The 25,674-nt window shown below is 36.8% G+C and overlaps 4 protein-coding genes across 6 annotated transcripts in view; all 4 read left to right on the top strand.

Annotated features, from left to right (window-relative positions):
- The first annotated feature begins 522 nt into the window (after positions 1-522).
- Snap29 (Synaptosomal-associated protein 29kDa) lies at positions 523-5,133 on the top strand. Its single transcript, XM_022077940.2, has 4 exons — positions 523-874; positions 1,023-1,124; positions 1,224-1,407; positions 2,863-5,133. The coding sequence occupies exons 1-4, from the start codon at positions 596-598 to the stop codon at positions 3,126-3,128; spliced, it is 831 nt and encodes a 276-aa protein (XP_021933632.1). The 5' UTR covers positions 523-595; the 3' UTR covers positions 3,129-5,133.
- Positions 5,134-6,752: 1,619 nt separating this feature from the next.
- On the top strand, positions 6,753-11,189 carry LOC110836589 (Cuticular protein 57A). Its single transcript, XM_022077932.2, has 4 exons — positions 6,753-6,890; positions 7,048-7,140; positions 8,557-8,737; positions 9,933-11,189. The coding sequence occupies exons 2-4, from the start codon at positions 7,135-7,137 to the stop codon at positions 10,145-10,147; spliced, it is 402 nt and encodes a 133-aa protein (XP_021933624.1). The 5' UTR covers positions 6,753-6,890; positions 7,048-7,134; the 3' UTR covers positions 10,148-11,189.
- Positions 11,190-16,007: 4,818 nt separating this feature from the next.
- LOC110836585 (uncharacterized) lies at positions 16,008-21,538 on the top strand. Of its 2 annotated transcripts, none has more exons than XM_022077923.2 (3): positions 16,008-16,271; positions 16,406-16,501; positions 17,869-21,538. In XM_022077923.2, exons 1-3 carry the CDS (start codon positions 16,239-16,241, stop codon positions 18,064-18,066), a joined length of 327 nt encoding a protein of 108 aa, XP_021933615.1. In that variant the 5' UTR covers positions 16,008-16,238; the 3' UTR covers positions 18,067-21,538. The 2 variants fall into 2 exon arrangements, with proteins under 2 accessions (XP_021933615.1, XP_021933616.1); XM_022077924.2 differs by having other exon boundaries at positions 16,016-16,271; positions 17,872-21,538.
- Positions 21,539-22,335: 797 nt separating this feature from the next.
- Positions 22,336-25,674, top strand: part of LIMK1 (LIM domain kinase 1) — a 28,520-nt gene continuing 25,181 nt past the window's right edge. For both annotated transcript variants that reach the window (XM_087357876.1, XM_022077938.2), the window contains exons 1-4: positions 22,336-22,476; positions 22,919-23,036; positions 24,061-24,175; positions 24,934-25,064. In XM_087357876.1, coding sequence (XP_087214002.1) covers positions 22,455-22,476; positions 22,919-23,036; positions 24,061-24,175; positions 24,934-25,064 — 386 coding nt within the window. In that variant the 5' untranslated portion in view covers positions 22,336-22,454. The remainder of the gene's footprint in view (positions 22,477-22,918; positions 23,037-24,060; positions 24,176-24,933; positions 25,065-25,674) is intronic.

Consider the following 25,674-nt stretch of genomic DNA (forward strand, 5'->3'; position numbering starts at 1 on the left):
AGGGCACAACCTTAGAAACTCCTAGGTCTGAGACGTTATGAAGTTAAATTTTACTTCAGTAATATTGCAGGCACTGCTGGTACTATATGAAGACAGAAAACCTTTGCAAGTTAATGAATGAGTTTGGAGAGTGTATTTGAGTGTCTGTTTAACGATGTTTTAAATTGTGCCTTTTTGTGTGAGATTTTTTAATAGTATGTAATTTTCTAAAAAAATGCAGGAAATTGGTAATGGATGCCCTTATTCTTCGTGTTAACGTTGTGTACCGGTGAATTCTGTGAAAATGTTATTTTTATTTACAACAAAATTAATAAAAATGTGTATTCATAGTTGGTCAATTTCTGCAGGAGTAGGGACATTTACATTCGTGAGGATATTAGAACACTATCTAATATAACACTATATATAGTTTCATTCGTGTGTTTAATAAAATGAAATTGAATTATAGAAAGTCTTTGTTGAATTTATCGTTTCCATGGTTACCAATGTCGTGTGTCGGGTTTCGTGACTGTGTTACGTTGGCTGTCCTTGATATTGAGGGAGTTGTTGACATGGCGTCCGTGAGTTGAGAAGTACGGTGATTAAGTGTTTTAAAATGGCTGGGAGACGGTACATAACTGATCTTAACACTCCGTTTTTCTCTGTAGACGAAGATGACGTGGACGATGAGACATTTTTACGACATTCAAAATCTGGAAGTTCTGGATACGTTCTTCCTAATACTTCCTATTGTCAGGAGAAAAGTGCTCTAGAAGATAAGCGATTACAGCTTTTAGAAAGGAAGAAAGAAATTGAAGATAGAACTGTCCAGTCGTCTGAAAGGTCTATTAGTTTATTACGAGATTCGGAGCAGATTGGAGTGGCAACTGCCGAGGTAGTTATTATCTTAAATTTAAGGTTATGTTAAGTGACTGGTTCATTCTAGTTACGCGTAGCAGGTGTTTGTTGCATACAAATTGAATTTCAGACAGTTATTTTTTTGTTTGTTATTGATATTTTTGTCTTTTACTTTTAATGTACAGGAGCTTATACGTCAGAGAGAACAGCTAGAGCGTACAGAAAAGAGATTGGATGATATTAATAATGCGCTTCGATTCAGTCAGAAGCATATTCAGGGCATTAAGGTAAGTACAGGTATTAAACCATATTTTGTAAAGGTTTGGTGGTGTATAGGCTGAAATTCAGAAATATTTATTATTGTATTAAAATCCGTGTTTTTATAGAGCGTATTTGGCAGTTTGAAGAATTATTTGAGTGGAAAGTCTGGAGAGCAGGTTCCTGGCCCAAGTCTGAAGCAACCAGATGATTCTTCTAGTAGTTTTGGAACAACAGCAACTTCTAGCCCATTAGCCAGCACAGTGAATAGTTCAAAAGCAAATCTTGGTTCAACAAATGAAAACCATCCAGGTGATGACACTTTACTTGCATGCTGAAAAGAAAGTTCACTTCTTTTCGTAGCAGTGAGATTTTTTATTCTCTTTCTGTATTTACAGTTTTTGCTAATTAGTTGACAGATGGTGTACAGGACAGAGAATAAGGTTGCCCTACACATAATATAATCTTGATATTATGGTCATAGAAATAAAGCTCTGTGCATTCAAGACCCTGGCATTAAATGAATGTGAATGGATAGTTTAATAATTTTTACATATTACTTATGAGGAAGGAACCTTCAGTGTATGTTTGGAAAGTTTCTGTGTGGACTAAGATCCATTCAGGACATGGAAGCATACAGAAAAATAGTGCAACCTGCTGGGATTGGAGAGCCTAGTCATCAAGCCTTTATTCTTTCAGTTATTATAACTTACAGATTAGTTTTTATTTATATCTTTATGTGAGATTTAATTTAATACTGTGAAGCACCAAATTATTTTATTGTGTGAACTTTGTTTGATGCTCTTGCATATTATTTTCTAGAACTCGGAAAGTAAATTAACAAGTTTTGTTAGGTCTTGCTGTTACATTTGATTATTTTTTGACGTAAATACGTCTATACGGAAGAGTCATTCAGCAAAACAGCGTTAGGAAAATGTGTTAGATCCATACCAACAATGTGTAAATATGGACCGACAGTGGTCAGCTTTTATATGAACTCCTGCATGCATAACAATGCTTTACTCCTTTACCTAAGAAACTAATTGTTATGTCATCTGTTTATTCGGAATTGTTCTGTTTCTACTGCCATCAACAATCCGCTTCCGTTATTGCGGAAAGAGCTGAGCTGTGAATTGCTTGTAGAAGAAGTGCGTCGTAGAGTAGATAAATTGTGCTGTTAAAAACGTTTTAGAATATCACAATTACTTATCTTATATAAGAATTATTAAAAAATCTGTGATGCTGCCCTCCACTCTCTCCATTTTAGTTTTGATTAAATTGATCATTGCGGGTGGACATCGTGGTCACTTACAATTGAACAAAGTTTGAGGTAAGGGATTCCTATTTATTATTATAGTTCATCACGTTAAGCGTTAAACGCCCGCCTCTCGAAAACCATACGAGATGGATCTGGACACATTACGTACGAAATACGTATTACCTCTTGAGCTTTCCATATCTGTTTTCAGATTTTACATATCACAAATGGTTTAGGTTCTAGAAACATTTATTTATACAAATAAAGGTGCATCGCACTTCATGCTACTGCTGCATTTAGGTGTTCCATCATACTATGTAGAGATAACAAGATGGATGACATTGAAGCTAAAGAATAAAGCTAATATATAAACTTCCTTTCATTGTATTTATTGCCTAAATATAATTTAAATACAAAGACGTATTTACCTCAAATTCTCTGGAACCGTGGTTCCACTGTCAATTTATTCCCCTGTTTCTGGTAACAATCATATTTCATTGTTTATTCAGGTCTCAAGATACGTGGTCTATCTGGAGATCATGACACATGGAGTCAGCCTGACACTTCCAGTGGTAACAATGTGAATAAGGTTATAGATAGAAACCTTGAGGACATGTGCTCTTCTCTGTCACGTCTCAAGGGCCTTGCACAAGGACTTGGTGAGGAAATTGATACTCAGAATGAAGTACTAGATCGGCTGAATGATAAGACAGACAAGGCTGACTTTACCATCCTACGACAGAACAAAGAAATGAATAAGCTACTCAAGAAATAATGGCATAAAATCTTTTAAATTTGATATGGGATTCTATTCTTCAGGTGTAAAGGACTTGGGGTGAGATGATTCAAGTCATTCATTGTTGTATCATATTTTGATTTCTTATTAATGTTTAGTCTATTTCTATGCTTTGTAAACTAGTATATTAATGGGAATCAAGGTGTATAATTATTTTGACATTACCAGAAACAGAATTTACTGTTATGTCTGAAAAATTCTGCAGTCAAGTGTATTCCGAGCCTATAGGAATAATTATTATAAGGAAAATGCCATATTTATAACTTTACCCACTGTATCTTAAATGTTAGGTTTTGTTTGCTGTAGCAACATGTACATAACTACACAATTTTATTTTGATCTTATGGTGCATCCTCCCCCCCCCCCCCCCCCCACTCTCTCTGTGTGTGTGTATATGTAAGCAAACATTCCAGTTTTGGTTATTTGTTTGCTTTTTACTTGCTAAACACACACATTTTATTGATTTCATCAAAGTTTGCAGGACTCATACAACTTATGTTTGTTCATGTGAATATATAGTAGTATGAATTTAGTATATTAAATTACAATATGTATCCCATTGTAATCAACTCATTTTTGTATTCCTATGTATGAGTTTCAGTAGATGCTGTTTAACAGCTTGCAAGTACTCATCTGGTAAGGGTAAACTTTGAGAATATGACTTCTTTGCTTTCTTCCTGCAGGAATTATGTGTTTTGAAGCTCATTCAAAGGTTCATAAGATATATTGGTCTTTCCAGCTACTTCCAGGTATTCTATCCTTATTTAAATTTTTGTAGGTTAATGCTGCATTGAAAATGGTGAAATAAGTACATTAAATTTTGCTCCTGAGCTTGTGGTACATTATGATCTTGCATTTGCTTGCTTCATAAGTAAAATATTTATTAAGTTGTTATGAAAACAACATTAAAGAAATTCAGGCTACCGTAGAACACTGAAAATCTTCAGCACTGTGTTGCATCCTGTTCTCTGTATTGGATTAGAAGTGCAAGGAGTTTTAGTAAGTTCCTGAGAAAGTACTTGCGGAAACTAAATATTCTTTGATTTTTGAAATGCCACTATGTTGTTGCTATAGGATATTGTTTTCTGTTTGGCATGAATGATATTACATACAATAAAAATGTTGACATACAGTTATTACTATTTTTAATTATTGGTAAAGTAAATATTACTATGAATCTTTCATCACAGATGAAGGTGCTGAAACCAAAGAATTTGATCCTTTGTTTTGTTATATATACAAATCTATGGAGTATATTTATTTTTTTCATAACCTTGAAAAGTGGTAGAAGAAAGGAAAAGATGGTTTTGTGTAAGTTTGTAACCCAGACAATAGAAATAGTGTCATTGTGACTGGGAAGGAATTCGTAATTGGAATGATGCAATGCTTGAAGTGAAGATATATTCACCAGTGCCCTAATCATGTCATCATGTATAGTGTTCATGTTATACTAGGAAGATGTCTGTAACATTTACTGTTATTAATTAATTGATACTCATTATTTTCTTTCATTTTTTCTTGTTGTTTGTAAAAGGAATATTAAAAATAAAGAGAGGAAAAGTGTGAATCCTTCAGGCAGGGTCCTAGGGAAGTTCTGGTTACTGTCGTGTTTACACTACATAATTTTTTTAATAGTATTTGGTGTCAGCCAGATGGATCATAGTAGGCCTAACAGAATATGCAATATCACATCATTTGGTTGATTAGTTGGCAGCAGTTATGATGGTGATATAATGAGCAAACATGTTTATATCTTTAGTCTCACTGCAGAGAGCAATGCAGTCCAAAGGCAGGTTAATTGTATATGTGACTTTTCTCACTGTTGAGTGGAAATATTGTGAGGCAAATAATATTTGAGGACTGTATTTACTTATCCTGTTCTGTTTCCAAAGCTAAATGTTCATTCCTCATATGTAGACCAACCCTGTGTATGATAAATAGTTGTATTTTATGGAAATAATATGAGGTATTTAATGTGCGTTAATTTTGATGTTCCTTGTATTGTTTGTAATTATGACATAAGTTTATTTATTTTGATCACTTTTATGGAGGTTAGTGTTATTCATTGGACTTGTTTTCAGGAATGACACATTAGAGATTATGTTAAAATGAATGATATATCATTGGTAAGTATGTTACCTTCCACTTGTCTCATATTTATGTTCTTCTTTGGCATACCCTTTTCTTTAAAGTACCCGTCACAGCTCCAGAAGAATGACGTTCTGTTCCAGACCTGATTTTTAGACACTAATATGATAGATTTATTATTTATGTGGGTTTCATACAGAGAGTTCTTTATACCTTAACTTCATTAAATATTATGTCTAGGAAATGAAATTCTAACCTCATGAAAAATGGTGACAATTACGCTCCACATCTATTGTTTTAAATAGGGATTTCACTGCTGGGGTATCAGCTTATACTGATAATACTATTTATTATTGTTAATTGAATATGATTGATTCTTTGGGTAAGAATGGGAAAAAACAGACTATAATTTAGTCTCTTAAAACCTATATTATTATGAAGCTTCTGGCTGGATTTTGACTTGGATTAAATGATTTGCCAGTACGGAACTGCAGTGCATGTCGAACTGGACCACTGGAATTTTGAATTGCAGTTGCTTACTGTGAAAAAAGTAGCATCTTACAAAATGTTGCCTTGGCAAAAATGTGACAACTTGATTGTTTTTAATGATAGTAATAAATTAAAATTATATTTGCTCAGAAATTAAGAGCAGGTTAAGTGAGCACAGTTCTTGCTAATTTTCAGTTTAGAATCTTTTCTTCCTGACATCCATCTAAACTGCAAAGATTAATATGTCTAAAGTAAATTTAAACTTTGGCTATTGTGTGTTATTATTAATCTCTTGTCATAAGGGAAGATCATATATTGAGAGCAAGATGAGAGTTCTGAGATGCTTGGTCCTAAGAGAAATGAAACAACAGCTGTCTAGAGAAAATTGCATCATGACCTCCATGATTTGTGTTTTCATCAAATGTTAATGATCAAATCAAATCTGAGGCGTGGGTCTTGTGCCGCTGGGACCGTGGGTTCGAATCCCACTCAAGCCATGGATGTCTGTCCGCGTTTTTCTGTGTTGTGCTGCCCTGTGTACAGGTAGAGGCCTTGCGATGGGCCGATCCCTCGTCCAAGGAGTCCTACCGAATGTTCATAGATCAAGCCAACTGAAAAAGTTGGGGACTCGTAAAGGGTACCGGAAAATGTACAAACATTGTTAAACCGGAAAAAGAAGAAGAATTACAATGTGGTATGGAGTCAGTCTGTTAATTATCCATTGTTTAACTCAGGATTGCCCGTCAAGATTTGTCTGTTGATCACATATTCACTACACTAATTCAGAGAAAGAAGCGTGTTGCTAAGCCTTCAAAAAATAATTGGGCATGTTTGGTACACGCTAGTCGAATTCTGGCCCACTGGACCTTGTGTGGAAGACGAATACCGGTCTGAACAGTTTTCGTGTAGGAGACTGGGAGTGACAGCGCCCTCAATGAGTCCCATAATCAAAAAACTAAAAGACTTGATCAAACCATGTGACGCGGGCGTAAATGTTGGAGAGAGCTGTTTTCTCTTTCCTTATTAATAAACAGCGAAATCATTCCAAATAGAAAATGACGGCTAAAGATTACTCCTGTTATACATTCAAATAAGAAAGTGTGTAAATGTGTTTAGCGGACTTCTACTATTTGGAGCAGATGCATGAAGTACAGAAATCGATAGGTATGTTGTATGCAGAGTTTGTACTCAGGGTTACTGTTTGCCTCGGGCAGATTTTGAAGATGTTTGCGCAAGAAAGCATGGAGGGAAGGGCAAGATGTGTGTATATATATTTTCCTATTGGCTGATTTGACTTTTAGTTTCATTTTACCGCTTGCAGCGCACTTTCACCTGACCATATACGACAACAGAAGATTGTCTGCCGTAGTTTGGAATATTTCAGAGTGATTTCAGCACTGAATTTGCAATGAAGGTAAGGCACAAGCCACTCAAATTGCGTTGTGTTTCAAGCGAATTGAATACTACATGTCCAACAATTGCAGTTGTGTTGTATGTATGTGAACTCGGTGTTACGAATTTGCAAGTGTTATAAAAAGGAAACTTATCGTTGTCTGCCATAACATGTGATCCAGATGTTTTTCTGGAGAAGTGTTAAAAAATAAAACGGATCAAGACTCGTGTCCAAGTTCACTAGATTCACGTAGTTGCCCACACGTGTGCATTGTTTAACAGTTATCCTGGTTGTTTACTCTGAGGGACTGAGATAAGCGACGAAAATCTGTCAGTACAGCCGGTCTCTTGGCCAAGTTTGCCCTTGTTTTTGTTTGAAATTGCACATTTTGTGTCTGATTAAGAGAACAACACTCGATCCTGGGTGTGGCGCATGCGTCATTCTTCTGTCGTGACTCACGTAGTTCGCTCATTGGCAGCGTCCTTGAAGGGCTTTGATGAAATTTTTTGTTCCGCGTTCGAGGCTAAAACTGGTTCGTATGTCAAAGACGCGTAGAAATAAACACGTTGGAAAGTAATTTATAAAACGCCTTTATCTTCTTGCCCCCTATTTAAAAATCTCATTATTACAATGTACAAAACAGAATGTTTGAGCCGAAGAGAAGTTAAAGAAAAAAGGATTACTCAGAAAATTACCTAATGAAGTTAAAATTTTGCTAGATGAGATTGGCAGGACATGTCTGGGCATGGAAGAGATGAGAAATGTATACGAAACGGTTCATGGAAAACCTGAAATGATCACTTGGGGGGCATAGATGTAGATGGAAACATAATATTAAAAATTGCTTTGGTACTTGTGGGTTATCGGGACACATCGCTTTAAAAATAGGTTAGGTTAGGTTAATGTGTGTGGATAAATGACATATACTTGAAAATTATTATATTTTATACGCATGCGCAGTTTTCCGTGCCAATCCAACTCCAGATATTTGACTCTCACGTTTTGTGTCCCGATAACCCACAAGTACCATTGTTTCTTTTCCATTTTTATGTAAGAGTTATTTTGATATTCAGCTGCCTGAAATTTGTACAGAACGTGATGAGCGGGGCGAGTGGTGCAGTTAATTGACCAGCAAGGTCTCCGCACTTGTCACCACTAGATATCTTCTTCTGAGGTTCTGTAGAAGATAATGTCTACAGACTTCCGATGCCTTGGTCCTTCGTACAGTAACAGAAACGACTCTCGTATAAGATTTCTGAAGCTGGCATGGCAATGCTACAGCGCTCATTTATCGGATTTCCATATTGCTTGGACAGTCGCGTAACAAAAGTGGGCTGTTTAAATATTGACATATTGGGTCTGACGTGCCTAGTTCAAAACCTTGAGCCGAAAGTAACATCCTTCTCACGTGGTATAAGCTTCTTGTAATGTCGACAGGTTCTGGTGATTCTTATGATGTCGACGTGTATTTGGGCCGCCGACCCTAAGGACCTGGTAGAGTCTGAAACACCTGTTGAGCCCCCACAGCCTTACAGCTTCACGTACGCTGCGGGTCGTTACCCGGGTCACGTAGACAGAACACATTCTGAGACGAGTGATGGCTCTGGAACCATCCGCGGTATGTATCTACACAGGACTGACATGTATATCTTCGTAACATTTCAAAAAAATTATTGTACGTATGTTCTTTGTAAAAATTCATAAACTCAAAATTCGTTCCATATTTAAAATCACGACATTTGGGAAATACAAACTGATAAATGTCTATACGAGGTTCACGTAAAGTAAGGGTTATCTATATTAGATCGATTTTAACCAAAATTAAATTGGCCGCCACATCTGTCTGTGTACACTCTGAATGCGAAATTGAATCAAAATCTGTTCAGCAGTTTTGTAAATGAAACGAAAGTTGTAGTATGTTTCTACGTTGATAATTATGTAAAAATAATTTCAAATTACTCTGCTAGTTTTCTCTTGTAAAACTGTAAAGGTGTCCCTGTGCCATGAAGGCGAATGGAGGAGTGGAATTATAGGTCCACGCATTCTTGGCCGGCAGTAGATTGAGATTAGTGTTGAATTTTAGATCCCGTCCGGTTTTATCACGGGGAAAGGTACCTACGATACCCACTGGACATGAAGCTGGGTGGGCCCCAAAACCGGTATAGACGAGGTGGCAAAGAGAACCAACCATCTTTGCCCCTGCCGGGAGTTGAACACCGGTCGAACAGCTCATGGCGAATTTTTGTCTAGTCGCTAACGTTTTTCATACTTTGCTTTGTACGAGATGGAAGTCAAGAAGCTGAGAATCTATTTTGTCGAATTTTCAGTTTTTCACACTTAAGGGCACCGACTTCGAATTTGCAAAATTTAATCCACAGTTATGAGACGTCCGTCCGTTTGGACGAAGTTAGGGTATTTAGCTGCTTCGAAATGTCATCGGATTGAAGTGAACAATGTAAATGTCTGTGTGGCAAGAAATGGAAATTGCAACTTCATTGTTACAGCTAAGAGCGCTCTCGTGTCGATAACAACTGGCCTTTGTCAGAACATGAGTTCGATTGTTTGTTTAAGCAGACGAATTTACAAAACCTCTTGTTAACACGAAACCAAAGTATTAGGCGTAACACTTCGAATTACTGACTTGACGAATTTCGACTAAATTTGATATTGGCGGTAAATCATAATGGCTTGTCCTACACAACATTAACGCATTCGTGATTTCCATTATGACAAATTAAAGCCCTGTTCTGCAAAACAGTCCCTATGTATATTCAAATGGAGTTATGCAGTGAACTTAACTGTGTCTCACGCAGGAATGTTTGCGTACGTGGATCCCCGATATCAGGTGCGGACTGTGGAGTATGTGGCCGATGCTCAAGGATTTCACCCCGTACTCAGCAACCCTGTGGCTGACACCCCTACAGTCGCAGCGGCTAAGGCACAACACGCAGACCTTTTCGCACGGATTGCGGCTGAACACGAGCGCATTGCTGCTGAGCGGGGTCCTGAAGAAGAACATGTGAACTAATGATGAAATTTTATTTGTTGTGTGTAGTCGAGCTTGCCATATCTCAAGTGTCTGTACATAGAGGCCTATGTGATAGTACGCTGGTTGCGTTACATTGGCTTAGAATGTTTGAGTCTTATTTTTACTATTTGCCGTCAACACAATTATACGTTTAAGATATGTGATGAAACCCAATTATTGTACAAACTGACTATAACGCTCTGTTAAAGATATGCGAGGTCTGACATTTAAATAACGAAAACTGGCTCTTGGGAAGCGTGAGTCGATGACGAGTGCTGCCGCCAATCGATAAATACCTTAATTAAACACTGTATAATCTGTGGTAGCAAACTATAAACAATCAATATACGAACTTATTTTTTCAAGCTTGGAATAAAACCAGCGGAAATCTTTTAAATTTTTGAAGCACGCGTGTGGATGAGAGGTTACATCAAGAGCACGTGAAGTGGAGTTTGACAGCCAACTTCGACGTCCGGTAAAAAAAAATCGGATGAAAACATCGAAAAGGTCATAAGTTTGGGAGGGGGGGACATGATCGACGTCTTGTCAGAATTATTGCAGAATAACTGTATATTAACATATTGATTTTGACGGAAAATTTGATGAAGAAATTGTGCAAAAATGGTGTGCAACAACCTTACTAACGACTAACTGCAGCGGAGGAGGAGAATGACAGAACACTTTCCCACAAGAATTTTTTTTTGGCAGAATAATCAGTCTTGGTCCAGGAACACCCAACTTGTTCACCAGATTTTATTCTATGTGATTTGTTCCTCTTTCCTGCCATGAAAAATTATCTCAAGGATCACATTTTGAAATTGTCGAAGAGATTCAGGATAAGGCAGCCGTTCTGAATAATCTGGAAGAGAATGACTTCTCGGTAGTTGTAAATATTGCTGGAATTCATGTATAGCTGCAGTTCGGAATAAAATATAATACGGTCATCATGTAAGTACACTGTCGTTATTTAATTGTCGGACTTCGTACATAGTCTTTTTTCACAATGTATTAATATAATAAAACTAAATAATTTTGGGCCTTATGGGATAATATTTATGATTATATGTGTTCACTTTTAGATTTTTCCCATCTTTTTAATGGACTATTTGCTAGTATTTATAATAAAATTGGACTACAGTGTTTTGGAGATTATATTCATCTACATCCGCGTATGAAAGGGTATTAAAATCAGAGTGAAATGTTAGTCTGAACATGTAACTCAGGTATGAGAAACATAAAATATGTACCAAATTTTCATGGTCATTGTCAGATGGTAGTCACTTGGTCAGTCAGTTACTTAGCTACTTATATTTTAACGTCTTTAAAGTTTTTGCAAACGTCATTAAATAAACAATGACAAATTTAATTTTGTGGCTATAACTTTTAAATTAACATATGTAAATAGGGAGCCTGGTGGTCTAAAGGGGAGGTGTTCTGAGTAGAAGGTTTCAGGTTCGAGATCAACTGGTTACAGCATGTATTTTTCCACCTGTCCTTCCTTCGCCCACGCCACCCTGCCCAATGGATTCTCCTATCTGAAATGTTGATACCACAGCCAGGTAGGCAGGTCCAGGTCTACCCTGAAATTCTGTGTCCTCTGAAACGGAGTGCTTATTATAACTTATTTTTCAACTCGTTCAAATTATCTTTATTTTACCACCATTACCGGATATGACAAATGATGAAACAGAAGACACCATCTACATAATCATACCTTGAAATAAATTTTAGAGGCGTCATTGAACTAGTTAAAATGTTCCGGACGGTGCAAACCTTGTTCGCATGACGCGACATCTGTGAAAAAAAAACATCGCTGATCGTTAGTAATAATATTATGAGTGATGGATTAGACGGTCAAAACAAATTATACATACCAAAACTAGTACAATATTTATATATATTTCTGGCGCACTCGAAACACATTTCCGCATCAATTATGAACAAACTGACATTGTGGAAGTCTCATTTAAAACTACAAGAGCGTGAACATGATGACAAATATTTGTTGATTTATCAGTGATGTGACATTTATGGTCGGCTGTCGGATGTTGGTAATGATGAGGAAGTGATTTGAGTTCATTCTACAGTATAAATATGGCAGTCGGATACGGGTAACGTTGTACTTTTCGTCAGTAGGAAGCAAATAGAACACTCGACATGAAGCTGATTCTTACGGTAGTAATCATGGCTGTTGCTATGTGCTGCATCATGGTAAGTGCGTTTTAAATCGCGGTTGTCTGTTTATTTATTATTTAGTGTTCTGTCTGACGACAGGTCCATATGAACAGGATCATTCTATCCTTTTCTCGGACTGGGATCTGTTCATATACGTTCTTGGCAGATGATCCACAAGTGGTTTGCCATTGCCTTCTTCTGTGTGTGAATGGAGTAATTGTTGGGATGCCACGGAGAAACCGGGGAAGCCCCCGGAGGAAAACTCGGTGTTGCTTAGACCACGGCCTTGCCAAACACAAGTTATAAATCTGAGCACCACCGGGAATTGAACCCGAGACCCCAGGATTACAAGGCCAGCGTTCTAACCGCTAGACCACCGTGGTGGTGGTTGTCTGTTATTCACGAATAAATACAAAATAATTGGAATATTTGGCTATTTTATGATAGGATTACTAGGTTTCTTATTTAAAAATACCACAGCATTTTAAGGCGCGAAGACATTAAGTAATTCTCTGACCCAGAAGAAGGAAAGTGAATGCCATTATTGGACTTAATCCTAAGTCACCTAAGTAATTATCGCAAGCCATTTAATTAACATCTAGTTTAATTATTCTCCAATTAGCATGTTCTTCCAAGCGACTGCTGTAGTACACTCTATACACATTTAATGATTCTTGAATCCTAGCTATGGTTTAACGATACAAACAAAATCAGGTAAGCTAGATAAATCTATGTTCTCATTTTGTAATAGGCCCTATTCTCAGTTCCCCAAATCTTAGTTTCTTTTTAGCGCACACATAAAGAAGTTGTTTTAACTTTAATTTGGAGAATTACGTCCTGATATATTATAATCTCTACGCACTATGTCATAATAATTGTTATTAATGTTGGTGTATTAGAAGATTCATATAACTGACAATTATGAGCCCCGCTCACCCTGCTCGAGGCAACAGGCAGGAGTAGAAATATAAAGGTTTAGTAAAACAGAAATTTCCGTATAAAACAACTTCGAACGACACAGGATTTCGAATATGGTGTCAAAGGTATTAAATGAATATGTGGTTATGTTTGCAGTGGGAGAGTGTGGTATACGGGGCCCATGCCCCTGATGGACCCCACGCCAATGGTAGCCCTGGGGGACCTGCTTGTCGCGGTGGTCGAGGAGGCAACGGAGCGCCAAACGGTAAGATGACATTTCACATCGACGAATATGTCTATATTGGTCTCCCGGTTTGTCACACCAGGTAGATACCATCGTTTAGGAGGAATATACTGTCAGCCCTGAAGATGGAGACAGTATGTCAGTCCGAAACGTTGTTATTATCCAGAAGACCAACATTGATGAACGGTAAGACATGCAGCAGAGAGGCTTGCTTACCAAGTAGGGGTTGGACTGGAACCAGTGGACGTACGGGTAGCGAATGCAGTTGCATTAGTAACCACAACTCTGGATGGAGGTAAGTAGGCAGTTTCAGGCCCCGGCCTCTTTATCCCCTATGGAAGAATACCGGCACCCATTGAATGGGACGCTGGGTGGGCCTATACGTTGTGGTTGCCCTGCCGGGATTCAAACTCCAATCTCCAACAGAACCACTAATTATCCTCTCAGATGACAAACTTTATATTTTCTTTTGTTACGTCTTTTATTTCTTCTTCTTCTTTTTTTATAGGTCGGGCAGTGGTAAGATTTCAAATAAGTATCAAGTGCCCCGTAGAAAAGATGAGATTCAGCGCTGTTAACCCTTTGAAGCCGAAGTTCGTCTCATTAGTATTTAAGGATTCAGTCCCTACCACAAAGAAACCAGACACTTTTCCTTTACAAAGGACTGGTTAATGCTGTTTAGAGAAATGATAGCTGTTTATGAAATTCATAAATACCTTTTGCGGGCAAAATACAGAGTTAGATATTGTTAAAGCAGGTGCTACATTGGTGCATATAGACGTCATATTGCAAAATCTGGCACCTGGCGGCCAATCGCGTAACTACTGGATGGCGGGCGGTACAGAACAAAACTTTGAGAGTTTCTCTATCCACCAGATTAATGATAATAGTCGTATGTTTAATGCATTGCCCCACAAAAATTCACAAAACCCCGACAATCTTTTTGAATAGCCCTGTAGATACTATTGGACTTTAAATGGTTGAATTGATGTAACAGATTTTTAAAATTTTGAATGTATGTTTTTGTTACAGCAACAAATTCCACTGGTTAACATCCGACTACGGTACTAACATGGTTGGCGCAGTTTCTAGAACATGTATACTGAACACCTTATGAACCCTTGTGTTTTCTGTAATAGTATGTGATTTCTTTGAAAGCTTAATAAAGTGACATTTCCCAAAAATAGTCTCTGCTGTGTCATATATTTAAACAGCTGTCTTTAATGTTAAAATATATCATGTAACAGGACATTTTTATTTATTGAGTGTATTTGAAAACAAAGTACCGAGAAGGAAGTAACAGGCGAACATGAGAGATTGAATATGGGGAGTACTGTTCAGCGTGTACTATGAGGGTCATCGAGCTGAGGGTAATATGGACCGTTCTTGTAGAGTGCATGGTGAGATGTTGGTCTGAAAATTTGGAGGGAGGTGCATAGAAGTTAATATTGATTCATATATTAGAGAAATAAAGCGTGAGTGCGAGCTAGTTTAATCTGGTTCCGGATAGGAACACGTTATGTGCACTTTTAAGCTCTCTAATGCACTGTCGTGTTTCATATAAAGTGGTCGATTTTCTGAACAGCTGAGTGAATGGGAACTTTTCGGGGACTGTGTTCCATGGGGTTAGTGAAATTGTTAGAGACAAAACTTCGTTGAACACCTTGGTGTAGTATTCATATTCACATGAGTTCCAGTCTTAACCCAGACACTGCTGAGGTCCTTCTGGTTTTCCTTAATTGTTGCACGTAGCAATGAAGGCACGAGGTTAGGTTTGTGATGCCCATACGCATAGACACATGCATTATGGTGTCAATCATTTTACCTCACGTGTTCAAGGAACCCTAACGTTGGTATTACCTAGCAAATGAAAATCAGAATTATTATTTTACGGCAATCACCTTCTACATAATGTCGATACGAAATTCCATTACTTTCCATCCAGACATTCTCTAGTTAAAGTGTGGACGCAGATATCAGCAGTGAAGACACGAAATTGGGTCGGATTAGGTAATTGATACGCTTGCTTATTGGGCAAAGCAATATTTGCATACATATACTTCGTAGAACAATAGATTCATTACAAATTAACACAACCCACAATCTTGTTACTAAAACATGGCCGCATGATGTTTGAATTATTCGACCTTGGTAACTGTAACTGTAGATTCGTTTAAACTTTCAACACTTTAACTAATTATATTATTGATTTTAGCTTGCGTGGACCTGACAAGGAACGGATACATGGCAGTAACCATATCTTTAGGTATATATTTCTCTTCCTTCTAGATATTTATGTATTTTTTTCGGGGGCACATGTAAATCTAAAATTGCGGAATATATTTAGTGACTTCAGTAGGCCTTATATATTTTCATGTTTACATTGTTGACTTACGGGGAAAGGAAAATAATAGGTAAGCTAATAGCCCGAAAAATGTCTCTACTACAAAGTGCATTTTACCAACGGTTGATTGCTTGGTATTTTTTTATTTCTTTCTGTTAATTCAGTAGGTCGCCGGTTTAGCGCACGTATGTAATATCATTTCCTGCCCTCGTGCGGTGAAAGCTAATACTTAACATAGGTTTCTCTGATGGGGGATGTAAAGTCGTTGTGATGAAATAGATTGATTACGACGAATATAGTGAAGTTCACAGGTTAGGGTTAATTCTCTTCGTACTTGAAAGTTTGCGGTTGTTAGTGTCGATTGCCGGTGTTTTGTCTCGTGTTTGATAGTTACAATACAATACAGCACAATGGAAACGGCAGTTGTTCAATTGGAACAATCGGTAGGTAATTACGTTGTATCTGTTGTGTTATTAATTGTCATTTGGAAGTGACGTTGAGTTGGTAATTAGTCTAACATTTGTAGCTTCTTATATCAGTAGAGAAACGTGAATCAATATTTGCGTTCTTATTAAAGGTACGGAAGGCTGATAAAACACTGGACACGATTGCATGGAAGTTAGACCAATATGAAAAACAAGTTGTGCATGTTGATGGCAGTGAGCTTCCAGAGGTAAGAAAGTAAATACATATATGTTGTATTTGAAGGAAACATAAGAGGAGCTTTACAAATCCGTGTTGAGTTTTATCTGTTTGCATTCACTTGCCCAATGGAATAATGCGTCCTCAGGGTAGTAATGTTTTGACTCTCAGGTGCCATAGTTGGCTGTGTTTTATTGTTATTTGAAATAGGGTGCACATCTGTTTTTGTTACCAACACTTAACACTACCCTTTTCCCCGTGTCACAAATTTTATTGGTTGTGGTTATAAGCAACTGCATTCAAACTCAAATGTGTTTACATGCTATATGTTAGATAGTCAAAGAAAATGGGTAGGTGACTCTTTCATCATGGAAGAATCCACTAGACCTGTGAAACAGCAAAAAAGTGGTGTGGATCAGTAACTGTTATATCATAGGCAGCTTATTCTAGGTTATGTTTCCATCTTCAAATCAGCACCCTTCCCAGTAGTAGATTTATTCACAATAAATGTCTGGATTTTGTATGTTACAAACATCAACCCATCTTCCTCCGCAATGTGCTATAGGCAGTTTCTTACCCAAGTAGGTTTTATTTTTTAATATGGAATTGTTGGTTAGTATTGACAGTTGTTCACTCATCATTGCATTCATTACTTCCATGTATTGTATGTTATGGCTAAGTGGTAAAGCATTTTTCCTTTGTATGTTTGTGGGAGGATGTGGATTTGAATCTTAGCCCTGAGATCAGCTGTCATGACTGAGGTTCTTCATGGTTTTCCCAAGTTCCTATGGTAAATGCTAAGTTAGTCCCTTAAATTAGACTATTCCCCTTCCTTTCCATGTTCTTCACAGTTCATTAATGTTGTTATAATTCAATGTTATGTAGTCTGGGCTACTAAGAGCATTGTGAAATAAACCCCAAATAAGTAAATCATTTGTATTTATTATTGGCATAATAATTTCTTTTAAGAACCTTACACCAGTTCTCAGGCTCTGTTAAGAAGACTGACTATATTTTCACTTTTTTTAATAGGCAGATAGTACTTATTTTTATTTACTGCTTTAAATTCATTATGTTATGTTGAATTTAACTTGTGTTTACTTAGAAAAATTGCTTTTGTAAAATATATGATACTCCTTTCAAAATTTGTGTTTTATATAGGTGTGCATGTTAGAACTATCACAAAACATGGTCACTTAAATAAAATAAAATTATGTTAAAGTAATTTATACCCCACTCTTAATTGGCTGCTTCTATTAAGAATGCTACATGTGAAGATGACCTCACTTTAATTGCACTAAACAGTAAGAGGTTTGTTGTACAAGTTAGCAAATTGCATGTTGCTTATGCAAGATATATTTACTGTGAGGAACTATTGCATATGAGTTTATTGTCTAGCAGGTGTCTGTGCTGAAACTCCTGCGGAGTGTTAACCAGGTGAGAGAAGAATACGAAAACCTCCGACGAGAGATTTCTGAGGTGCAACAATTACAAAAGCAATTTTCTGATACATTGCGTCTACATCTACGACAGGTACAGGGGACATTTGGCACACTTCGTGACAAGATCATTGGCAGCAGTCACCAAAATAATTAGCTTAATTGTCTTCAAATTCTAAAGGATCTTGTGGGTGCCAGCTATTAAAAATAAATCTCATTAATTTAGAAGTTTTTTTTTATTGCTGATTGGTGCCACGCTCTTGTTTGAAGCTGTATCCTTCAATTTAAAATTGTCTGATTATTGAGGTGTTCTTTTATGGGACAAAGAATTTATTTGGCTGTTGATCATAGTTCATTTAATATTATATTGTGTTGCAAATATTACTAAAATACAAAGAACTTATGATCTTGTTTTATTTGGGGTAAAAGCAGTCTTTGCTGTGTTGGCATAGAATGTGTTGATTTGAGTAATTTTAAATTGTGAGTAAGTGCAGTTAAATCTTGTGCACAGTAATATTATACTGTTGCAGATAAGATTTAAATTGGCAATAAATCCCTCTGGATAATAGTGCAGTTATTTTTAGGTGTTGATCATAACTGAGCTGTTGTGGTCTTTGAAACCGTGTTTTGTCTTCCAATTTGTCTTCCTTCTCTAAGAAATTAGTGATGTTCCTGTTGTGGTTTTCCAGTACAACCTGACTTACTTTACAGATTAATTTGAGTTGATACATGGAGATGTTAGGGACATATTAAAATGCTGGCTGTCATCCAGATGGATGTTTGCCACAGTAAAATCTTAAAGGGTCTTATCTGCAATGTTCTATTTAAAGACCTAATTTTGATGTTAATGTTATTGTTACTGTTCATGTGAATCAAGCAGTGTGTATTCCACTGAACACTTTATTACAGTTGTTACCCATTTAATCCTATTGATGAAGTATTTCATTCAGTGACACATGTAGGAGTGAGAAAACTTAGCACACAGGATTGTTTGTATGTGATAAAGACATCTGTGTTACTGACTGTGTTTCTTCAGAAGTGCGTGGAGGAATACCAATGCTACTACTAACATGCCATTTCATTCCATGCCCTACATCTCTTTTGTATAATCCATAGAGAACAAGGTTTGGAGTACACTAAAATTCCAAAGGTATCACAGATGATGACATCAGCAGGGCATAGAAGGAAGTAAGAGGCTCAAGAGTGATAGCAGAGGCAAGAGTGATATTCATGGAGGTCATTGTTGCAACAATGTGCTCCAATAATGGGATGTAAGATGTGGCAGACAAAGGTGGCAAACCTGTTCTTGAGGAAGGTTGTTGAGAAATCCCCAGGGTTTGCCTGTGGTGTGAAGGCTCTGGAGGTGGCTTAGCCTCTAGTCAGCCAATCCTCTCAATGGTAGTCTCATGGGTGACCGGTGGTGAGGACAAATGTATTGATATTGGAAGCCCAGGGAAATGCATGATAAATTAAGCCTGGGGGCAAAGCCCCTGGAACAGCAAGCACTGGGGGCTTGGCCCAAGGGAGCAGGAATGCTGGGAAAATTCCCTGGGGTACAGTTTGAAGAGATGGCCTATCCCCTTGTGTGACCAAGCCCATGGTGGGTAGTTCGAGTGGTGATCTAACCCATTGTGGTGGAAGCCCACTGATGTCTAAGCCCGTTGAAGATAAAGCAATGAATTTTGAAAATCCAGGTGGACTAGGCACAGGAGAAGAAGCCTTGTTGCAGAGCCCCTGGAGCAGCAAGTGTAGGGGACTAGGCCCCAGGGAGCTAATATCTCAGGGAAAGGGCCATGTATTAAAGTCCCAGGGGTTGCAGGCCCATTTGTGAGCAAGTGTTTGGGGGGTACCAGGTGTACAGTCCCTGGAGATGGAGTGTATTCCAAGGCTTGGTTGATCTGACATAAGATGTAGAAATCTAGGGGTCTCTTAATTCTTGTCACTGCAAGGCTCAGGGGAGCAAATTTTGTGTGCAAATCCTCAAATTGAGGCAAATCAGGGGTGGGGGCAAATGCCCATGGAAGAAGCCTCTCTGGTGCAAAAATTGGGGTGGAATCTTTGGGGGGAGGAACCCTTGGGGTACATCCTGAATATGTGTTGCCTCTCGGGGAAGCTCCGGGGGTAGCCTAGTCGCAGAGGCCAACTGAAGACTGCAACAGGCAGACATGAATGTGCCCATAAGGTGGTGGTTTCTTATGCCGAAAGTCAACATAAGTCTGTTCTTGTGCAAAGGAAAATCCTAGCATTGATAGAGTTAATCAGTTTTTTCTTGTTTTCTTCGTAAAGATGATATGGTACATAGATTTACGTGAAGTAACCAGAGATGGATAAAATTCTAAAGCCACCAGCTGTGTACTAAATGCTAGAGAGGTGGCAACCCTGATGATTTCCCATGACAACAATTTCTTCTTCTGTACGGCCTTGTACAAAACTACAACTTGCTCAACTGATTAATGGTCTTTTTTAAATAATGGCATTCCTTTTTAATTATTTTGTATACAAGTATCACTGCTTCACTTCTTGCACAACAGTGAATGTCAATTGTGCTAATAATAATGATACTTAAAATAATGTAGCAAACTCTTTGGGATACTTTATTGATATTTCACCTCGTTTTACCTCGGATGACTATTATATTTTCTATGTCATGGTAGTATATTGCACTGTTGATATTGATAAAAGCAGCTGTGCTGCTAAGAAATGTTTTGAAGCTGTGACTTTTTTGACATATATAAACTTGCACAGTATAAATATTAAAATGAGATTTTGGAAGTATTTAAAATGATTGAATGATGTTTCTATGAAAATTTATTGTGTATTAGTAGTAAATACTTTCAAACAATATATCAGATGTTACATGTAAAACTGTATGTTTTCATGTTAGTCTTAATTTAGCACTTTGGTGTGGATTAAAGTGGATTGTTTGGCTCTACAGAACATTATTTTCATGGGTAATTCAAGAAGACTGGAATCGGAGCATGATTTGTTAATTCATTTTCAGCTTCCCTGCACAGTTTGTATGTGGATACATATCATAACAAATTAATTGAAATAATTTAAGATACTTCCATTTTGTTCATTGGTTTTCACAATTGTAAATTTTCTATATGAAGTGCTGAAAATGAAAATTTATATGGAGTTCTTTCTGGTGGTGGAGCATGATATTTTTGAAAGAGTTTCATAATTCTGACAGGCAATATGTCATAATTTTGAAAGTTGGGTGTATATTACACTTCATATTCTATGACACACAATTACAAGTTGAACACAGCACACACATGCACAAAAGTTTATATGATTAAAATCGAGAAATGTGGTTCTAGTGTGTTCCAGTGTATGGAGTATCACTGAACTACAAGTTTTATCTCTTTTTACAGTTTTTAGCCAGGCTAACATAGTAAATATGCATGCTCCACCCCTGGTTCTTTCATAGATACAATAATATCCACAATAACTAAAATTTCATTGCTCAAATGTTCATATAATGATGAACTAGTTTGACTTGTACTCCCATGTACCATGCATTTAAGAAATGTGTGTTAATATAGTGTTTATTATGTCTGTATTTGTACTTCTTTAAAAGTAGATCCTTTTGTGAATTATTAATATATTAAATGAAATTAAACTGTGCTGTGTGATTATTTACCCCACATTATTCTACAAAAGGAGGATATCTGAGTTTCTTAGTGAGCTGGTCCTTTATAGGACCCTGTAACAGGTTCCTGTTGTTTAGCTTACTGAGTGATTATCAGCTTCATAAGGAGGACTGCTCCCTGTAGTAGGTATAGAGTGTGTTGATCTATTCTCTTAAAAGTGTTCCATACCTTATTTTTTGGCCTTTTTAGATTAATTCTGTGGTCCTTCAGAGAACAGTAGTTGCTCAGCTGGTCAAGAAATTTCATGCCTTATATTGAACCTGAAGGCTTGTTGAGCTTTATCACAGGTACATTTAATCCCTATCCTGAGCTAAGTGAATACATGCATAACTACATCTCACCTTTTTGATGCTGTAAAGTGAATGAGCCCATACCTGTCTGTCTGTGTCAGTCATGGTTAACGTGCCTGACACGGAGGAGTTGCGCAACAGTGTAAATATGTTGTCATTGTTAATCCTATTGTTATTAGTTGGCCTTGCCTGTGCTGTTTTGGATATCCCTATGCCTTTGCAATTTTAGGTTAGATTATCCAGGCCTCTGATGGACTGATTTTTTCCAATCGGCTAATCCATGAAACTTTGTCCAGTATATCAGTGTTATACAATTACCATTGGGTTGGCATGTGGGCATCCTATTTTCAGCAGTGAAATTTCCGCACGTCAGTGTGAAATAAGAATCTGGGGGGGTGGGGAAGAACAGAATTGGCATGGTATGTTGTGCAAGTGCTTGTGTATTTTCATTGCTCTTAAGCGATTATCTTTGCCATGAACCAAATATTGGTGTAGTTGTAACTACTTTTTCATATAAAAGTATAACGTAATTTCTCTTACGGCACCATGCTTCCGGTAAATTCGAGCTTATTTCCGGTTTAAATGTATGTGATGTGATAATGGAAGAAGCTGCTACAAATGGTACTGTATTTAATAATGGCGCTATAGAAATGCGCTGTTATTGTGACTCTGTACTTTCGTTTTCGGTTATATGAAGGGTTCTGCTGGCTGTCCGTTTATTTTGTGTGTATGAGGAACAAGTTTATTTTAAAACTAGCCTGTCATGAGTGGGCGTCCAGTCTTAAGTTGCCATGTTTCAGAAAAATTGTTTGTTTAAAATTAAATCATTTTATGATAAATGTATTAATGAATAACTACTCAAGTTATTGTCACATTACATCATTATTGTTATTCCTTCGTACAAAACTGATTGTCATTTTCCCAAAACTCATTGGAAATTGCTTTATAAGGATGAATCAGAGTAGTTTTGTAGATTATTTGCTTTGATTGTTGAGATGTAGTTTCTCTGTCCCATGATCCTGATGGATTGCGTTGTAACAAATGATCTCTTTGATTCTGTCAGAGGAAGCAACTGATGGGACTTCCATGGAATCTTCTGTTTGTGCTGGGTGTCTCAACATTCTTGATGAGGAAGAGTTTATCCAAGCATTGAATCAGGAATGGCATATGGAATGTTTCAGGTGCTTCATGAAATATACTTGTGAATAAAGTGTCTTGATATCATTACTTGTTGGAACAGGTTTTTAAATTTTTTTATCATATGTTCTGCCAACAAAGAATTGGATTCCGTTTAGAAACAAATCTGTAAGAGAATTATGGAATTGCAATTTAAAGGTGGCATATCCTAATGTATTTAGTGCCGGGGATTTTTAATAAAAAAGTATACTTACTTAAGAACAATTGCTCATTTGTCTCAATAAATATATATTAAGTGACAGTTGCACATGAATATCAGACAACCAACATGAACTAGAAACATCTGAGGAATGATGTAGATGATAAAATAAAATAATGTGAAGATCATACATTTTATTAACAGTAATGATTTCTTAGGTTTTTCAACACATTCATCTAGGGAGTGATAGCCATGGTCTTCCTACTGGTTAGTTCAGTAAACACATTCAATAGAACATTTTTGACATTTCCTGTTGTGTGTACTGTTGCCTTATACTACTAAAAACATGTGCTACTCTTTTGATTCTTAAGTAAACTGTTCAAAGAACAAAAAGAAGTTATTGTTTCAAACTATCATTCAAGAAATTATAGAAAATAAATTTTAGTAGATACCAAATAACTTGTTATATGGACAACACTGTCATCAACTGAACTGGAAATACAGGGATTTTGTTGCCAGATTATAATTTCAGGTCTTTGTACACCCACAGTTACATAATTAATATACTCAACAGAGATCAGCAGACTCCTGAATCATTCTGCATGAATATGTGTGAAAGTGAAAAGAAGAGTAATCTTTATAGCGCAGTGTAATAATAGCTTGAAATCATGACTGATCTGTATGTTAACCAGTCACGTAGCATGTAAGAATTGGGTATTCTTATATTTATTTTCACCATGTCAGTAGTAGGTATTGGTTGACTTGTGAGTCCCATGATCCATATAGAATTTTAAATTAAAATATGTTAATACTGAAATTCCTTGTGCAGTATCACTACTTGTATAATTTTAAAATATTTCTGGTTTCAGATGTTCAGCATGTGATGCATCACTGTCAAGTTGGTATTTCGAAAAGGATGGTCTACTGTTTTGTAAGGATGATTACTGGACAAAATATGGAGAGTCATGCCAGGACTGTGGACAGGTATGAAAAAGTAAATATGCTTAAAGCTGTACAGTGATATCAAACAAAGGCATTTCTTCAAAGTTTTTCACACAATATTTTTTGTGATCTGTTTTAAAGTGGATAGAAATCAATGTGTCCTTGTTTAGATAGTAACATTGACAGTATATAACCTCAATCCTGCAATGGCATCATAATAAGTCTGTCTCACATGGAAAGTAAATAGATCCATCACAGTCTGGTGCCCTAAGTGCTACTCAGTGATAACATTTGCAAAGTACTGTGGCCCTACATGTTATTCAAAATTGCATTGGAAGAAGAATGTGGTATCGATGATCTGATTGTATAGTATTTTGGTTGTGTCATCATTTCAGAGGAACATACTGATGGAGGCAGTATGTTCCTCTGAAACATTGGCACTTTGGCCAGAATTCTGCATGGTACAGAAACCTAGAAGATAATTGATACATCACCATGAAAATCTCAAATTTTACAGGGATGCGATAATTTATTATGACAAAGGTAGGATTTGTCAGCATGAAATTCAAGGCGTGTGTCTTCACGTGTCAATGGATTGTGCAGGGTTTTTTCTGACATAGAAAACTGAAGTTCTAATTCTATTAATAATGACTTTGAATTGCTATGAATGAATGTTTCTGATGTTCTTAATGTATATAATCTCATTCTTTTGATTTTGTGTAAAATTGTACAGCCCATAACTATTGGATTTAATTAAGACTTGAGATCTGATGTTTAACAGCAATTTATCATATTACTAGATCATTACTGGGCCAGTAATGGTGGCTGGAGATCACAAATTCCACCCAGAATGTTTTTGCTGCACGTCATGTGGTGGTTTCATTGGGGATGGAGAGTCATATGCTCTGGTGGAACGTTCCAAATTGTACTGGTTAGTATTCCATCTTACAATTATTATGTGAGTTATTCTTCATGTGTGTAACTTGAAAACTGAGTCTTGTGTCTAGTATGTTGAACCTCTTGCTTTGTATTTTTGGGGTCTTGAAACTGGCCATCCTGAGTTTTCTAATTAAAGTAAATCAAACAATATGAAATTTCATATACATATGAACGGATTATGTTTTCATAGGAGTGATTGCAAAATTGGGTATTTCTATGTAGTTTTGAACATAAAATGTGTATGCAGTATATTTCAGTAAATTTTCAGTAGGAAGAGTAAATTTGCAGAATTAGAACTATAGTAAATAATTATCAGGTGGTGTGAAGGTTTTCACTTTCTGACACCCATTTGCATGACACAAAAATATAAAATGTATATGTATATTTTCAATTTTTAAATGGTGGTATGTTAAGAAGATTTCTGTCTTCTGGGTTATTGCGCTGTGTAGTCTGGTCGATGTTAACCAACGTTTCAGAGGTCATACTGCCTCCGTCATCAGGGCGATGACATTCATCTACCAGACTACACAGAAATCTTCATACTCACCACTGTGAAAACCTCAAATCTTATATATTAAATGTGTTTGTGTGTGCTATTGATA

This window comes from Zootermopsis nevadensis, unplaced genomic scaffold, assembly GCF_977971745.1.
Source record: "Zootermopsis nevadensis isolate Lab colony 2312 unplaced genomic scaffold, Znev_1.0 Znev_ptg000028l, whole genome shotgun sequence".
NCBI lineage: Eukaryota > Metazoa > Arthropoda > Insecta > Blattodea > Termopsidae > Zootermopsis > Zootermopsis nevadensis.

Bases quoted from the DNA above. Each gene is read 5' to 3' on its own strand.
- LOC110836585 (XM_022077923.2), top strand. From the start codon at position 16,239: ATGGAAACGGCAGTTGTTCAATTGGAACAATCG. The intron at 16,272-16,405 runs GTAGGTAATTAC...TTCTTATTAAAG, and splicing joins TTGTTCAATTGGAACAATCG to GTACGGAAGGCTGATAAAAC. The intron at 16,502-17,868 runs GTAAGAAAGTAA...TTTATTGTCTAG, and splicing joins ATGGCAGTGAGCTTCCAGAG to CAGGTGTCTGTGCTGAAACT.
- Snap29 (XM_022077940.2), top strand. From the start codon at position 596: ATGGCTGGGAGACGGTACATAACTGATCTTAACACTCCGTTTTTCTCT. The intron at 875-1,022 runs GTAGTTATTATC...TTTAATGTACAG, and splicing joins TTGGAGTGGCAACTGCCGAG to GAGCTTATACGTCAGAGAGA. The intron at 1,125-1,223 runs GTAAGTACAGGT...GTGTTTTTATAG, and splicing joins AGCATATTCAGGGCATTAAG to AGCGTATTTGGCAGTTTGAA.
- LOC110836589 (XM_022077932.2), top strand. The intron at 8,738-9,932 runs GTATGTATCTAC...TGTCTCACGCAG, and splicing joins TGGCTCTGGAACCATCCGCG to GAATGTTTGCGTACGTGGAT.